Source organism: Pongo pygmaeus, chromosome 3 (assembly GCF_028885625.2).
Source record: "Pongo pygmaeus isolate AG05252 chromosome 3, NHGRI_mPonPyg2-v2.0_pri, whole genome shotgun sequence".
Lineage (NCBI taxonomy): Eukaryota > Metazoa > Chordata > Mammalia > Primates > Hominidae > Pongo > Pongo pygmaeus.
The window spans coordinates 38676801-38694461 of NC_072376.2; the positions used below are offsets into that span (position 1 = coordinate 38676801).

Consider the following 17661-nt stretch of genomic DNA (forward strand, 5'->3'; position numbering starts at 1 on the left):
TTATTTTTTTTCCAAGATTGTTTTGGCTGTTATTCTTTTTATCTTTGTAGACAATTTTAGAATCATTTTCTCAAATTCTATTTTAGAAACCTGCTTAAATTATGATTGGGGCTTGTATTAATTTTGTTGCTGTATAACAAATTATCACAAATTTAGCATCTTAAAACAACAGACATTTATTATCTCACATTTTCTATGGTTATGGGTCAGTAGTCTAGGTATGGCTTAGCTGGGTCTTCTCAGGGTCTCACTAGGCTATAATCAATCATCGTGTTGATTGGAGCTGAAATCTTATCAGAAGTCTTTTTCTAGTCTATTTGTTAGGTTTTGTTTTCTTTGGCGTGGGGGAGGATTCTGATCTTTATGGTCAGCGGACTGAAGCCCTTAGCTCCTACAGGCAGTTTCCTGACATGTGACCCTCCCCACAACACAAAACTGCTTCAAGTCCAGCGTAAGAGCATCTCTCATATTTACAATCTCTCCCTTCAGGTAAAGTCTGGACCCTATTATAAAGGGCTCACCTGATGAAGCCCACAACAAACTCTCTTTTGATTCAGAGTCCATTGACTGGGACCTTAACTACATCTGCAAAATTCTTTCATCTCTATCATATAATTAAACCTAATATGGTTATTATCACATCATATCACAAGCCCTGCCCACACTCAAGAGGAAGGTATTACACAGGATAAGTATCACTGGTGTGGGAAATTTAGGGACCATCCTAGAATTCTGCCTATCACAACAGTTACATTGATTCTGTAGATCATTTTGAGAACTGACATCTTTAACAGCAGTCTGCCAATCTATGAATATGATATATCTCTACATTTATTTAGATCTTTTTCAATTCCTCATCACTATTTTGCAGGGTTGTTTGTTTTTGTCGCCCGGGCCAGAGTGCAATGGTGCAATCTCAGCTCGCTGCAACCTATGCCTCCCGGGTTCAAGCGATTCTCCTGCCTCAGCCCCCCGAGAAGCTGAGATTACAGGTGCCCACCACCACGTCCAGCTAATTTTTGTATTTTTATTAGAGATGGGGTTTCGCCATGTTGGCCAGGCTGGTCTTGAACTCCTGACCTCAGGTGATCCACCTGCCTCGGCCTCCCAAAGAAGAAGTGCTGGGATTACAGGTGTGAGCCACCGTGCCCAGCCTATTTTGCAGTTTTGAATAAAGAAGTCTTTCGTGTCTTTTGTTAAATTTATTTCTAAATAATTTGGGGAGATTTTAATACTAAATGAAATTTAGGTTTTTTTCATTTTCTAATTGTTTACATAGGAAAGTGCAATTAATTTTTATATATTGACCTTGCATCCTGTAACCTTTCTAAATTGACTTATGTCTAGTAGTTGTACTGTAGAATCCTTCAGATTTTCTGCGTAAACAGTCATCTACAAATAGAGAAAAAATTTACTTATCTTTCCAATCTTTATAACTTTTATTTTTCTTCTCATATGCACTGGCTAGGACCTCCTCTACAATGTTGTATAATAGTAGAGTCAACATCCTTGTCTTGTTCTCAGTGTTGGAGGAAGGCATTTAGTATTTCACTATTGTGATGTAAGGTTTTTCAGAGAGGTCTCCTAACAAATTGTGGAAGTTTCCTTCTAGTTTACTAGGTGACAAATTTTGTCAAAATGCTTTTTCTCTATCAATTGAGATGATATGGCTTTTCCCCTTTAATCCATTTATATGATAAGTTATATTGATTTTCAATGTTAAAGCCAACTTTTACTCTGGAGATAAACTCACCTGATCATGATGTATTATCCTATTGCTAGATTATTTTGCTAATATTATATTGAGAATATTGTGTCTGTGTTCATGGGGGATACTGGTCTGCAATTTTCCTCTGTTGTGATTTTTTTTTCAAGTGTTATCATCAGGCTGAATTTAGGTCTACAATTTTGTTACTTGTTTTTTATTTGTCCTATCCACTTTTTGTTCAGTTCCTCTTGTCTTGCCTTCTATTTGACTAAATATTTTTTCGTATTCCCTTTGATTCTTCTATTGACTTTTTACCTATGTTTTTACAAAATTTGGTACTTGATTAATATCCTATTATATATATATACACACACATACACACAAATATACATATGTACACGTTATAAATCCTGTAATACAGTGATATAATTTTTCTTTGTGTCTTTTTAAAGGAAATTATAAAGAAAAAATACAATGTAGCTTTACATTTACCCACATTTATAATTTCCATGTTATTCTTGCCTGAATCCAAGTTTCCATATGGTATTATTTCCTTTCACCCTGAAGTACTTCCTTTGACATTTCTTACATGTGCAGGTTTGCTGGTGACTTCTTCTCTGTCTTTATTTTCCTTTATTTTTGAGGCTATTTTCGCTTGATATGGAATTCTGAGGTTTTCTTAAAGCACTTTCACGATTGTCCTCCAGTATCAAACTTCATTGTTCCCCTGTATTTACTGGTTACTTTCTGGCTACATTCAAGGCATTCTCTATTTTTGGTTTCCAGAATTTTGACTATACTTGCCTGGGTGTGGTTTTTAAATTTTTTTAACTTAGGATTTTCTAGAATTCTCGAATCTGTATATTTTTCCCTCAATTGGGACATTTTAAGACATTATTTCTTCAATCACTTTTTCTATCCCTTTCTGTCTTCTCATTCTGGAACTCCAGTAATATCTGTGTTTGACTACTTGATGTCCAAAGGTCACTAAAAAGTTCTTTCCTCTATCTTTTTTTTCTGTTCATATTGGATAATTAGTTTTGATCTATATTCTAGTTCACTGACCTTTCTTCTAAGTAAAAAAAAATTATTATTTTTTTGAGACAGGGTCTCACTCTGCTGCCTGGGCTGGAGTGAGGTGCCACAATCATCGTTCACTGCAGCCTCAAACTCCTGGGCTCAAATGATCTTCCTGCCTCAGCCTTCCAAGTAGCTAGGACTACAGGCATGTGCCACCATATCCAGAATTTTTTTAGACATGGGGTCTCACTATGTTGCCCAGGCTGGTCTTGAACTCCTGGACTCAAGTGATCCTCCCACCTCAGCCTCCCAAAGTGTTGCGATTACAGCTGTAAGCCACCATTCCTGGCTTTCTAAAAAAAAAAAAAAAAAAAAAAAAAAAAAAATTTCCGATTTTGTCCCAAGTTTATAACAACTGTTATCTATGGGAAGATTAAACTGCAAGTGGAACCTTGTATTTTTAAAAAACATCCACAGAATCTCTCCAAACACTATCAATCACGGCATTAGATTATGCTTTGCTTTATAGAAAACTTCTTCAAGTAACCAGACCATGGTACATCATAGCTCCTTGCAGATATGTCTTCATTGAGTTATGATTATGCACTATCCTTCAGAAACGTCACTATAGCCAGGCGCAGAACCTATGGCCATAGTCGCAGCTACTCAGGAGGCTGAGGCGTGAGGATCACTTGAGCCCAGGAGTTCAGGGCTCTAGGAGACTATAATCATGCCTATGAACAGCCACTACACTCCAGCCTGGGCAATGTAACAAGACCCCATCTCCTAGAGAAAAAAAAAAAAAGACACACACACACACACACACACACACACACACACACACACAGAAAGTCACTGTAAGCATCCTTTTATACAGTGAATACTGGTTGAAGCTGTTGTTCACTGGCTTTTAGACAAATATAACTTTTTAATTTCAGGAAAATTTTTTCTCTACAAATTGCTAAGCACTTTGCATTTGTTCTTCCCAGTGAGATGGCTGTTATCAGCATTACAAAGGCTCAAGAGCTTACCCACACAATTTTAGTCAGTTGGCAAGGCTAGTACTGAAACTTGATGTGGATTACAGTCTGGAGATTTCTAACTTGAATGTTTCCTGTTCCACATTCTAGAAACAGGCAAAAAAAATTCTTTTTAGTATGTTTGGCTTTATTACTAAATGCCAGCCATTACTTGAAACCCTTCTAGAGGCATGTGTTCTGTTTGTCCTTTCTAGATACAATGCTCCTGAGAAGACAGCATTTTCCACAGGAGGCTGTTTCCTCCCCTGGTGGATTTAAGAGACGGTCCTTTCTGGATACAGAGAAATGAAACAACGGTGACCTCTCCAGGTCGGCACTTTCCGCTTCTGTACAGTGGCAAAACGATGACATGTAACCTTGCTGTTTATTGTACTTTGTTTATTTCCTCTTCAAAGTCTTACACACTCTATCCTCTGCACTGTTAATAGTAACCTATGACATAATTGTAAATATTCAGCTTTTTGATAACTTTTGTATTTTGAAAAACTTTAAAATAAAATTGTTGACTAGATATTTGTGACGTTTTCCTGGATTTGGAGACAGAAAAAGAGATAAAGGTAGTTCTGAAGGACATTGTCAAGTTTGAACAACACAGATATGAACAGTGTAAAAAGCTTGAAATGAGAAGTTTATACAAATCACAGCTATTAAGCAGAATCAGCCCAGAAGCAAAACATCAAAAATTAGGAAAACCAATCTTGTAAAGAATGAATGAAACTAAACTATCAATCAGCTTATATCTGCCGAGTCATTCTACTGCATACTACAGAATTCCCGTCACAAAATTAAGTCATTTGACTTCCCCTGGAAACATACATTATTTGGAATCTTCTCTGAGGCTGTGTGAAGGTTCTTTCCCCATATCACACATACAACACACACCATCCGTACACACACACACACACACACACACACTCTCTCTCTCTCTCTCCAAGGGAGTCAGTCCATACTTTTCCCACATCAGCATATGCTTCCTTGCCATCCAAGGCCAGTCACCAAGGTCTGAGCAGCTGACAGAAATGAGTCAGGGAGTCAACTGTGAATGAATCTGATGATATTATTTTACAGTATGGTCCCAGCAACCTGAGCATTACAGTGGCACCCAGGGGCCTAAGCTAGGGCCCAAGGTGCCAGTAATGTTGTATAGCATCCAAGTATTCCAACTGCCTGATGCCTCCAGCTTCAGGACCTGTCCTTCCCTCCCAATGGCCGGCCAGAGAACAGGCCAGAGGCCTTGGCCTTACTAAGTGGTACAAAGTTATTATCATAAAACCTACCCACAGTCCCCTGCTTCCTCTAATATGCCTGGAGGTACACTGTAAGGCTGTAGGAATAACCACAGGCACCTGGGACTGTGAGAGTGGGCAAATAATTCTATTTTAGGAGTTACAGGCCTTAGACTTTCACCATGAGCATACTTACACTGGAGCTTGTTTAGGAAGCTACTCATCCTAGTACAAATAATCTACCCCATCAGTAACTTTAAGAGCTCAAATCATGGTGCTACAGAACTGCCAACATTTAACAAGATGAAGGATAAAGCTGAATGGTGTGTCAGTAACAAAATGACCATGACTCAATGGATCTCGAAAAGAGCAAGTATACAGTTTTATGCTGCAAAGATGGCATGTGGCATCAAGTGGCTCCAAAAGGCCATGTCATTGGTGGCTCCAATGAAGACTCAACCCCAATACAGACCATTCAGATTCACATCCAAACTGCTGCAGAACCACCAACTGCCTCCTACCGTGAATCTCACTCACTCACCTCATGGTCACGAGGGCTTCAAAGAGGAATCAAACAGACCTACGCCATCCTCATAAAGGGCGTATTTACAACTTCTAATTCTAAAAGAAATGCTATTTATTTTACACACATATGATCCCAATCTTGGGTTTAAAACATTTAAAATTACAAACAAAATCATAATGAACAAGTGAAGGACGGACACTATGCCGCATCCTGGCTGCATGGACATTCAAGTCCCTCTCCTGGGGGCTGCAGAAGACCTAGGGAGACGTGACTTGCATATCCAAAAGGCATAGAAATGGAAGAACATGAATAGGAAAGCCAGCCTCACCCTACTGGTGAGAAAACCTTTCCTGAAGCATAAGAGTTTCAAGACAGACTTTAACAAAGACAGGGTCGTGACTCAGCAAGCAAGGGCTTAGGCAATGTTTTATTTCCATAATGAATTAATCTCCATAAAAGACATTTTTCACACTGGTAAATACAGTTTAAATGTCTCAAGAACTTTGTCTCATCACCCAAACAAGACTACCAGTTCCTTAAAGCAGGGAATACGATCCTTATTTTACATTCATTTTAGTATATACCTCACAGAGGTAGCACAGACCTCTGAGCATTTACCAACAAGATTAAAAATAGCTAGACATCTAAATTCCAGGCTAGGTCCATAGCCTCACGGCCACTCAACACATACGGTTATAGGAATAACCCAAACTTCCAACAGGGTTTGTGGAAGCCATCACAGGACAGGACTAGATCTCTCAGGGGCAAAGTGAACAAAAGCCAGTGTTCATTTTGTCCCCCACTGTAGTGAACTTAAGAGCCTGACCCAGCCTGGTTCCTACTGGTTTGAACCTGATGGGTTGAGACTCCAGAAGGATAAGAATGTCTGAGAATCTTCTGCAGCCCCCCACGCTGCAAAGCCCCAAAACAGACCGCTCCATGAAATCCTATTCACAGCAGAGACGTGGTCAGCACACACAGAGGGAGTGAGGCTGGGAATCCGAATTCTGACTCCTCAACTGCCAATGTTATGTTTCACACAATAGGTTAGTAAGGAATACAGTGAGCTTTTTTAATCCAATCATTTGCAAATTAATAAGGAAGTAATATACCAACATAATATTTTGCTGTACAAGATGACAATCTTAAAAAGAATTTGTACATGTATCATATGGAACATTTTTATTCCTAATTTATACTTTGAAAGATATCTGACAATGTACAAAGAATACCCAGTTCTAGGTGGTGAGTGTTTTGTATAATCATTTATTTACAAAATTTCACCACATAATAGGAACTACCTTAAAAAAAAAAATCAGCATTGGTCCTATAAAGGCCATTAGGATAAATTCTTAAGCCTACAAAAGACGCCTTAGTACTACTGCTCCCAGGCTCATTATTGTTAACTAAAATCTGACTCCAAAGCCCAGGTGTAGTTTCTAGTTCCAATTCTACAGTCATTCAGAAGCACGTCTAACTAGATTGACAGAGGACAGTGGAGGACCCAAGCAGTCCTATCAACCTCTATAAGAGGTGTACATAAGCCTACTGCTCATACCCTTCTAGCCATACCACCCTTTATTTATAATGGGACACCAGGTCATCCCATTATGCTAAAACATGGTTGCTCTGGGAAAAAACAAGGCTTTCTCTAGACCAGCTGGACTGGTCAGGAGGGAGAGTAAAAAGTGGCTGTCGCTAGTGAAAAATGGTTTCATTTCTTCGAACTTTTTCCTTTTCCTTTTCTGGGCTCCTTATCTTTTTCTGGTTTTGAAGGCTTTGAAGATTTTGTCTTTTTCTGTTAGGGGGAAGATAACAAAATAGTTAATAGCTGTGTTTATGAGTAAATGAAATAAGTTCATCTCTACAACAAATCTAATCTTTACCTGCAACTTAATTAAAAAAGAAGAGAGGCTGCAAACATCAAGATCTTGAACTACTGCGATCCATGAAGCGCTTATAGCAACAACTGCGCCACCTACAGCCTTTAAAAGCTGGCAGTAAAAACTGACAGGGTGTTTAGAATTTAGAACTAGGATCCGTTCCTCATGTAAGGCAGTTTCTTGGATTTAGAACAGAGGTATACTTAGGAAAGACAAAATAAGCAAGAGATAATTGACAAATAGGGTAATGTTTAGATGAAGAATTTCCTCTTCTTTCAGTTTCAGATTAGAGGTGTAAACAGTCACTTTGTGAAAGCAGAAGAGAGGGAGAGAGGGAGACCACCTCTTAGGGTCGACCTGAGAGCCACAGTGAAGAAGGCCACTATTCCTACTCCTGCATACAGAAAACAGAAATGAAGGGCAAGAAGCACCCACACCCAGCAAAGGACAGAGGAGGATCGGACGAGGTTCCTTGGCTCAGCCAGCTGTACACAGCGGGCTGATACCACAATTGGTTTTCATCTTTCCCATCAAAAGACAAGAATGTTTTGCTCTGAGAAACTTCTACAAAGCAGTTTAGTGGCTATAGCAAAACATAAGCAACAGAAGAAACTGTTTTGTTACAAACATTTTTCTTGAAAGCATACACCAATGGCTAGATAAATAAAAATGGTACTTTTTCTAACAGAACGTATGGCCATCAATAGCATGGCCTGTTTTCTTGCTGTTTGGCTCTTCCACTACCATAAGAAACTGTTTATAAAAATGAAATCTCTATCTTCTCCATCCTCAACCATGATGAACAAAAAAACTTAAGAAGTATTTTCTATGTATTCTGCTATGTGCTGAAAAGGCCCTACTATTCACCAGGCAAGGAAAGATCATCCATTTTGAGGTTCTCCTGTCTGTGGCTTAAAATACTACCTGGATCATGGCATCAGTTTCTATAGCATCTTGGTCTTTCTCATCAGACTGAGAGTCATCTTCATTTAATTCTTCGTTGTATTCCGAATCCAGGGATGGGCTTGTGCTGTGTCTAGATGCCTTTATAGCCTGAAGTGAATATGGAGTAAGGTGGGCTTCCTTATTGTAAGCTCTTGTGAAGGCTGCTTTCACCTATATGAAAGGAGTAGATGGAGGTTTTAAAAATCTAAGTCCCAAACAATTCTTTTAAACTCTGTAAGCCTAAAGAGACCCTGGGAGCCCCTTGCAACTGTTTGCAAAGTATTTATGTATATACATGTAAATCTAAATATGTGCATTTTTCTATGGATAAGTTCCATATTTTTCATAACATTCTTAATAGAGCCCATGACAAAAAAGATTGAAGGCGGGGCACAGTGGCTCATGCCTCTCCATGAGAATCTTGAACCCAGGAAGTGGAGGTTGCAGTGAGCTGAGATCGTGCCACTGCACTCCAGGCTGGGTAACAGAGTGAGATTCTGTCTTAAAAAAAAAAAATACATATATATATATTTGGGAACTTTAGGCAAACAAACAAACAAAAGATCACTTCCAGTCATCATGTTTACCTATTCAGCATTCTCCACATTTCTACAAAGTAGTAAGCAAAGTTAGTCAGTGAATCAGTAAATCAAAAAGGGGCTCGGCTGGGTGTGGTGGCTCACGCCTGTAATCCCAGCACTTTGGGAGGCCAAAGCAGGCAGCTCACATGAGGCCAGGAGTTTGAGACCAGCCTGGCCAACATGGGAAAACCCCGTCTCTACTAAAAATACAAAACTTAGCCAGGCGTGATGGAGCGCACCTGTAATCCCAGCTACTTGGGAGGCTGAGGCATGAGAATGGCTTGAACCCGGGAGGCAGAGGTTGCAGTGAGTCGAGATCGCACCACTGCCCTTCAGCCTAGGCAACAGAGCTAGACTGTCTCAAAAAAAAAAAAAAAAAGTGGGGGGAGCTCATCACAAGATATAAGTTGGCCTTTAATTTCCACAAAACACGAGATACCTTTTCCATAATAATAGTAGTTACGTCAAAATACTAAGTAACTTTTACCTTCAAGCTTCTAAACATAATTCCTGAATTAGTCCATGAATTCTAACCATGGATGTCTGCTGTGAGAATTTACTGATAACCATGAAGTCGGGTCAAAATTCTGGAGAGGGCAAACTACAGAGAATATGTCTTCTAAAACGCATTCATTACATAGGTGCAAGAGTTGGGTATTGGATGTTACATATTCATGATGTATCACTTTAGTTTTTTTGTGCTCATTATAAGAAAAGCGGGGATACGTTATTACAGAGAAGATTATCCAACTGGAATAAATACTGAATCCACAGATTAGGTAGACTAAGAAAAAGAAAATTTATACAAATCCTCAGCCAATAAACACATTTTATTTTTACAACCCATTACCACCAGAGCTCACAGCTCAACTTTTAATTCCCTAGACTCATCCTCTCATCCTTTATAACGAATATATTTATATTTGCTCCTCAAATTTCACTTCTTGCTTTTCCACTGAGCATAAAGCAAAGATAAAAATACAAATTGTAAAGTCAAGCCCAGAAGTCTACTCTTAATACTGCATTCAAATAGTTATCTTTGGAAAATATAGGCCATAAGAAGCAACAAGCATTTGAGGGGAAAAAGAAGTAAATCTTAAAGCATCTAAAACACCCCTGAAGTATTGTCAGTACAAACCTGGTATTAGAAAGTGACGGAGAACCAGTGAGTGACATGATTTACCTTGGGATCCAGCTTTGAAAAGGGACTAGGTGTGCCACCCCAGCTGCTGATTTCCATGATATTCTCAAAGTCTTCTTTCATCAAATAATATGTGTCCATAAGTGCAACAACATCCTGTACTCCGTCTACTCCTTGTGAGGTCAAGGGCTGTACAAGTGCATCCCTTAGATGCGACAGATAATCCATGTTTACAGTCCTTTTGCTGGAGTAAGTTCTGAAACCACAACAAAAGAAACATAGTCAACAGCAAAGTATCAACTCAAGTCATACTGTGCATATCAGCACTGAGTTAATTAGGCAGAGTTCAATCCAATTTCAATAATCCTGAATGGAATGCCTACTATTTGACAGCCAGCTGGTGTAGTTTGGAAAGCCCAGCACCACAGCATGAGGGTAATGGGTACACATCAATGTGCCCAAAGGCAATTTTCTACTTACCTACATCAGTGACTGAAAAACAAATGTGGATTCCACTTCCACCCTACTCTTAAGGCCCAGGCAACAGAATGTTTCTTTGTGTTCATAAATATGACTCGTTCCAAGTTCCAAAATATTAAAAGCATCAGTATAAGGCAATGAAATTCCCTGTCTCAAGTGTGTAAATGTGTATAACACCTTTTGGTCCCTGATTATAACACACAAAATCATGTATGAATGCTTCCCTCACATTTCCTAATACTGTTACTCTGAAATCGTCAGTTCTAGAGCTGGCTTTTCCCCAAATCTAAGAAAATTACAGAGAGTGTTCCCACAAAATCAAAAAGCGACCCACAGCGGCCAGAGGAAGGTTTAGGGAAACAGTCTCTGGTCTGCTGAGAACTTGAATGTTATCATAAAATGACTCTTTCTTTCTCTCTTAAATGTTGTCACTTCTTAAAGACAGAAAGCAACGGAACAAAACAATATTTCAAATGCCACCATCCTAAATCTTTCCAACCCAGCTGCCTCTATCTTCAAACCAGGCAATTATATGTACATTATTTATTTATTTATTTATTTATTTATTTAAAGACAAAGCCTCGCTCTTGTTGCCCAGGCTGGTCTCAAACTCCTGACAGGTGATCCACCCACCTTGGCCTCCCAAAGTGCTGGGATTACAGACGTGAGCCACCACACCCAGCCTGTATACGTAAAACTTCAAAAGCTGTTGTTATCAGAACCAGCATCAGAAGCAAAAAGAAATGATTCTTTACAAATTGTCTATGGGTCCTGCTCCTGCCTTCAAGGAATTGAATGTGTGAACCATAAGAAGCCACAGCTTTTCTCCTGATCAGAAATCTAGACTCACCCTCACAACTATTACCTAGACAGTGTTTTTAAAACTCTCCTATTTTAATTTCATCCATTTCCTCTAGATTGTCTTCCATAATTAAGCACGCTAGTACTTAAAGGAAGTAGTGTGAGTCCCTAAGCCACAGTACCCCCAGAAATCATGAAACCATTTCCAAAACTGTTCTCCTACAATGTTTTACAGTATCATCATCTTCTAATAGACTCACAGGAAAGTCAAAGATGCCATTTAGTGTACCTAAACCAAGGGTTCTTAACCTCAGGAAATCTGTAATTCCCCTAAAAGTGTTTTCTTTGTAGATCTGTGCATTGTCAGGGGAATAAAAATCAAAGCATTCAGATTCTCAAAAGCATCTATGACCCCCAAAAAGGTTACAAACCAGTAAGATCACTCTCCCATTTTTTAAAGAAGAGAAACGGACCTACAAAAAGTTCAGTGACTTGCTCAGGGTTAAAAAGTAGAGAGGTCTTAATTTACTTTAAAAATTATGAATTCACTATAAATGTCCTTGCTGATAATAATGGCCTATATATGACCCAACTACTAGATGAGGAAGCCTCAGTTCCTACCCCCAAAAATGTTTGGTCCAATGAGGGAAGGGGACAGTGAAGAATAGCCATAAAACAACCCGGAAGTCCAGGGCTCAAAATCTACATGGAGTCTAGCGGGAGCATCTGAGAGGGCTGCCCTAGGGCAGAGTGACCCATGACCTTTAAAAACTCCAGGTAAGGAGCAGGAAAACAGCAAGAGGCAGCCGCAGCCTGGCCAATGAGAAGAGCCATGGGGAAAGCAGACTTTCCAGTTCCGGAGGCCACCTGCACGTCTTGGCTGATGGTCCCTGTCTCTCTTCTCGAGGCCTGGCATAGCATCCTCAGACCTTTCCGACTCTGACACTACTGACTCCCTTTATGAAGACCCTTGTGATTACTGCACAGATAATCCAGGAAAATCTTCCCAGCTCAAGATCGGGACTGAGGGTTGATGCCTTCTAAGATCTTGATAAATTTGTGTTGTTTTAAGCCTTTATGTGTGTTATAATTTCTTACAACAGCAACAGAAAACTAATACATGGGTAGCACAAAAGACTCATGCCATAGGTTAGAAAGAGAACAAGATAATAAAGTAGAATTTTACAGGAACAGAAAAAAGGAACTAGCTCAGGTCAGCTCTAACCAAAACTTAAAAGTGGAATGGGGGGTCAAATATTAATATTCCTTCCAGGGACCAGATGGCAAATTAAGATCACTCAAGTAGTTCATGGTTAAAAATGAATCCAGGGGCCGGGCGTGTGGCTCACGCCTGTCATTCCAGCACTTTCGGAGGCCAAGGAGGGTGGATCACCTGAGGTCAGGAGTTCGAGACCAACCTGACCAATATGGTGAAACCCTGTCTCTACTAAAAAATACAAAAATTAGCCAGGCGTGATGGCATGCACCTTAGTCCCAACTACTCAAGAGGCTGAGGCAGAAGAATTGCTTGAACCTCAGAGGTGGAGCTTGCAGTGAGCCAAGATCACACCACTGCACTCCAGCCCGGGCAACAGAGTGACACGCTGACTCAAAAAAAAAAAAAACAGAAAAAAGAAAAGAAGAAAAGAAAAATGAATCCATAGGCCAGGTATGGTGACTCACACCTATAATCTCAACACTTTGGGAGGCCAAGGCAGGCAGATTACTTGAGGTCAGGAGTTCGAGACCAGCTTGGGCAACACAACGAAACCCCGTATCTACCAAAAAATACAAAAATTAGCCGGACATGGTGGCGTGCACCTGTAATCCCAGCTACTCAGGAGGCTGAGGTGGGAGAATCACTTAAACCCGGAGGCAGAGGATGCAGTGAGCAGAGATCGCATCCCTGCATTCCAGCCTGGGTGACAGAGTGTGACCTTGTCTTAAAAAAGAATAAAAAGAAGAATCCATAAAGTGTACTTAATATGTACGCACATTTTCCAAGTTTCTAAAGTTCAACAAAATTGTACCAAATGCAAGTATTTTTGAACTTCCTTAAACTTTTCCAAGCACATTCATTTTCAATTATCTGAGCAGCCTCCTCCTGTTACATGCTAAACTGTTATTTCCTATCCCAAATGACTAGGTCAGTTTACTACTATAGTAAATTGGTAAAACATAGTTCATTTCTTTAAACAGTTCAATTATTTTCCTATTAATTATTCTGAAGCTGGGAAGCTATTCCCACTAATAGGCATAATAACAATAACCGTGCCACCTCAGACTTACGCAGTCTTTAAAATTTTAAATTATGACATCTACCATTTTATTGTCCAAAGTATCCTTTTAAGTGGCAAAACAAGTGTTATACTGATTACAGATGATAAAACTCAGGCCCATAAAATATAAGGAACTTATCCAGGATCATTCATCTAGTTACCAATAAAATAAAAACTAAAACACAGATCTTTTGACTCACATGATCGTTACTGGATAAAGGCCAAATACACCAAATCAATAAAATACCCGAAACAGAGTAATCCCACCTACCTGAGACTCATATGCAAGGCCAGGTCCTGAACAATACGATCGTGTTTGCCTGTAGACGAGTGCTTCCCCAGCCAGCTTGGGAAGGTGGGAAACTGGGTCATGTACCCCCTCATCAACTCTCCAGGAAGAACACTGGCATAAATGGCCTGAAAAAAACCAATTGCAGTCCAGAATTTATGTTCCATACAAAGTTACTTCCTTAACAGTCATTGGCTTCCAAACAGTCTATGGAAGATAAAGCAACACTCTCCCAAATACCTACCTACAGGGCAGTCAGACCCTTTCTCTAACTCTGATCTGTTGGTACAGGAAACTTCTCCCAGAGAAAACAACAGATTGTGGTACACACCTTGATCCAACACGTTATGGCCCTCAGGGAGATCATCTCGCCAACTCAGCCTCCTCAAGCAACTAATCTCAACATACCAGTTAACCTCACCGATGCCAACGTCACAGCAAATAATTACTTAAGAGGGATATGATGGTCTTTAACATAAATGATTGACAACATAGGTAGATTAAAGCATAGAAAGACTAATGATTAGAGTCAATTAAACTGGCACTTGAGAAAAGTTTTTAAAAATGTATCCTTAGATGTCTTCTATGTCTAGGGTTTTCACTTTCTTAAAGGCTGGAATTACAGTCTACATAAATTTTGTATACTGCTTTATTCTAGTAATTCCCTCACAAGCACTTTTTCATATTAGAAAATCTTTGCAAATAGTTTTAAAGGCTATAAATACTTCTTCAAGAGGATTCATCATTATTCTCCTACTGCTAGACATGGAGATTTCCTCCAACTTTTTGTTATCAGAACACTTTAGGAAGTATTTTTGTACATTAAGCTTTTCCTGTGTTATATATAACATTATGCCTTTAAGCTACAATTCTTAAGTAAACAAAACAAAACACATAAAATGTAAAAGAAAAGATTCTGGGTCAGGTGCAGTGGCTCATGCCAGTAACCCCAGCACTTTGGGAGATGGGCAGACAGCTTGCACTCAGGAGTTCAAGACCAGCCTGGCCAACATGGTGAAACCCCGTCTCTACAAAGAATACAAAAATTAGCTGGCATGATGGCGCACAGCTATGGTCCCAGCTACTTGCAGGGCTGAGGCGGGAGGACCACTTGAGCCCAGGAGTTCAAGGCTGCAGTGAGCCATGATCACACCATTGCATTCCAGCCTGCCTGACAGAGTGAGACCTTGTCTCAAAAAAAAAAAAATTCTGTATCTCCAGAATGAGATTTTGCTTCTTGTTTTCAAGCAATGTGTGGGTAGAATCAAGAGAAGCATTAGGCCTTCTGGAAGTGTCTTACTTATCTTATTACTCAGGCCAATAATCCAGTATAACTATACAAAAGTCAGAACAAATAACTCTCTTAGTTACAAATGTCTATCAAATTCTGTTTTGAGGTAAAGATCTCAACCTAAATACAGCACCCAATATAAAACTGCCTTTTTAGTAAGGAAGAAAATCCGAATGAATGCATCAGAGACACGGCTGCTGGCCTGCCCTAGCTGCACTGCTTCTAGGAGTCGCTACTCAGTGACAACCTGAGAGAGCCAAGAATGACCAAAAATAAAAAAACAAGGATTCTTAAGGTAAAACACAGCAAATGAAACTTTTGATTCACATCTTACAACCAAAATCTAACATTCCTATTTCTATGTGTCCATTTACATTAAAAAATTTTTGAAATATAGAAAAATAAGGCCAGATTGGGCCAGGCGCAGTGGCTCATGCCTGTAATCCCAGCACTTTGGAAGGCCAAGGCGGGCGGATCACGAGGTCAGGAGATTGAGACCATCCTGGCTAACACTGTTGGGAACAGGCCCCCCAAAATCTGGCCATAAACTGGCCCCAAAACTGGCCATAAACAAAATCTCTGCAGCACTGTGACATGTTCACGATGGCCATAACGCCCACGCTGGAAGGTTGTGGGTTTACGGGAATCAGGGCAAGGAACACCTGGCCCGCCCAGGGCGGGAAAACCGCTTAAAGGCGTCCTTAAACCACAAACAATAGCATGAGCGATCTGTGCCTTAAGGACATGCTCCTGCTGCAGTTAACTAGCCCAACCTATTCCTTTAATTCGGCCCATCCCTTCATTTCCCATAAGGGAACTTTAGTTAATTTAATATCTATAGAAACAATGCTAATGACTGGCTTGCTGTTAATAAATACATGGGTAAATCTCTGTTTGAGGCTCTCAGCTCTGAAGGCTGTGAGACCCCTGATTTCCCACTTCACACCTCTGTATTTCCGTGTGTGTGTCTTTAATCCCTCTAGTGCCACTGGGTTAGGGTCTCCCCGACTGAGCTGGTCTCGACAAACACAGTGAAACCCTGTCACTACCAAAAATACAAAAAATTAGCTGGGCGTGGTGACAGGTGCCTGTAGTCCCAGCTACTCAAGAATCTGAGGCAGGAGAATGGCATGAACCCAGGAGGCGGAGCTTGCAGTGAGCCAAGATCGCGCCACTGCACTCCAGCCTCCAGCCTGGGTGACACAGCAAGACTGTCTCAAAAAAAAAAAAAAAAAAAAAGGAAGAAAAAAGAAAAATAAGGCCAGATTAGGAAACAGACAATAGTTACCACAGAGTATTATAATCTGTAACAGACTGTATTTTTGCCACAAGAGCCATAACATTTATCTGGTATTTAAAATAACTACAGGATTAGCTGGGTATGGTGGCAGGCACCTGTAGTCCCAGCTACTCAGGAGGCTAAGGCAGGAGAATCTCTTGAACCCGGGAGGCAGAGGCTACAGTGAGCCGAGATCATACCACTGCACTCCAGCCTGGGCAACAGAGCGAGACTCGATCTCAAAAATAAAGTAAACAAAATAAAATAAAATAAGTACAGCAGCTAAAAGCTATTTAGTTGGCTTAGTAAAAGCAGAGCCTGCATGTTAGGGAGAGCCCTCTGCTCACCTGCGTAGGCAGAAGACTCCAGTTTTGCTTACTCCGGATCTGGCTGTCCACTAAGTCACCATCGCATATGCTGTCCGCTGCTCTGCTTAAAAGCATCAAGTGCTTTTTCATGTCACCCCTGCAGGAAAGAACCAGTCTGGATTATCCCACTCTCCACACCCCAGGTCCCTTCTTCACGGGTATTTAGCCTTCGCAGTGCTGGGAGGATACTAAGCAAACCTCTCACCAGCTCTGGACACTCACCCTGCTGCTACAGGCTTCACATGTATGTAATTTTCCTGGACAAAGAGGGGTGCTATTGAATAATCATGAAAAAAAAGATCTGACTTGTCCATAAGTGACATGTGAGCAGTCTCCTCTCCAGCTGCAAACACTTTCCGGGCAACATCAAATGGGCCCTGAAAAAAGAGAGGGACACACCTATTAGAATGGCCAAAATTCAAAACAGTAACATCACCAAATGCTAACGAGGATATGGAACAAGAGGAATTCCATCCATTGCTCGTGGGAATGCAAAACTGTACTGTTTGGTAGTCTCTTACAAAATTAAACATACTCTTACCACAAGATCCAGCAACCACGCTTCTTGGTATTCACCCAAATGAATTAAAAACTATGTTCACACAAAAATCTGCACAGGATGTTTATAAGCAGTTTTATTTATAATTACCAAGAGTTGTAAGCAACCAAGATGTCCTTTTAATAGGTGAATAAACGATTTAACTGTGGTACATTCACACAATGTAATATTATTCAACAATGAAAAGAAGTGAGCTATCAAGCCATGAAAAGACATGGGGGGGGCAGGGCATGGTGGCTCACCCG

At 40.2% G+C, this 17661-nt stretch overlaps 2 protein-coding genes across 8 annotated transcripts in view; one reads left to right on the forward strand and one right to left on the reverse strand.

The window, feature by feature from the left end:
• Positions 1-4279, forward strand: part of WDR19 (WD repeat domain 19) — a 111708-nt gene extending 107429 nt beyond the window's left edge. For both annotated transcript variants that reach the window (XM_054486770.2, XM_063664474.1), the window contains one exon: positions 3963-4279. The gene's annotated coding sequence lies outside the window, so the exon portion shown is untranslated. The remainder of the gene's footprint in view (positions 1-3962) is intronic.
• Positions 4280-5928: 1649 nt separating this feature from the next.
• RFC1 (replication factor C subunit 1) overlaps positions 5929-17661 on the reverse strand; it is a 77311-nt gene continuing 65578 nt past the window's right edge. For all 6 annotated transcript variants that reach the window (XM_054486775.2, XM_054486774.2, XM_063664475.1 and 3 more), the window contains 6 exons: positions 17080-17234; positions 16837-16954; positions 13902-14047; positions 10113-10326; positions 8328-8519; positions 5929-7318 (listed from right to left, as the gene is read on the reverse strand). In XM_054486775.2, the coding sequence (XP_054342750.1) occupies positions 7235-7318; positions 8328-8519; positions 10113-10326; positions 13902-14047; positions 16837-16954; positions 17080-17234 (909 nt within the window). In that variant the 3' untranslated portion in view covers positions 5929-7234. The remainder of the gene's footprint in view (positions 7319-8327; positions 8520-10112; positions 10327-13901; positions 14048-16836; positions 16955-17079; positions 17235-17661) is intronic.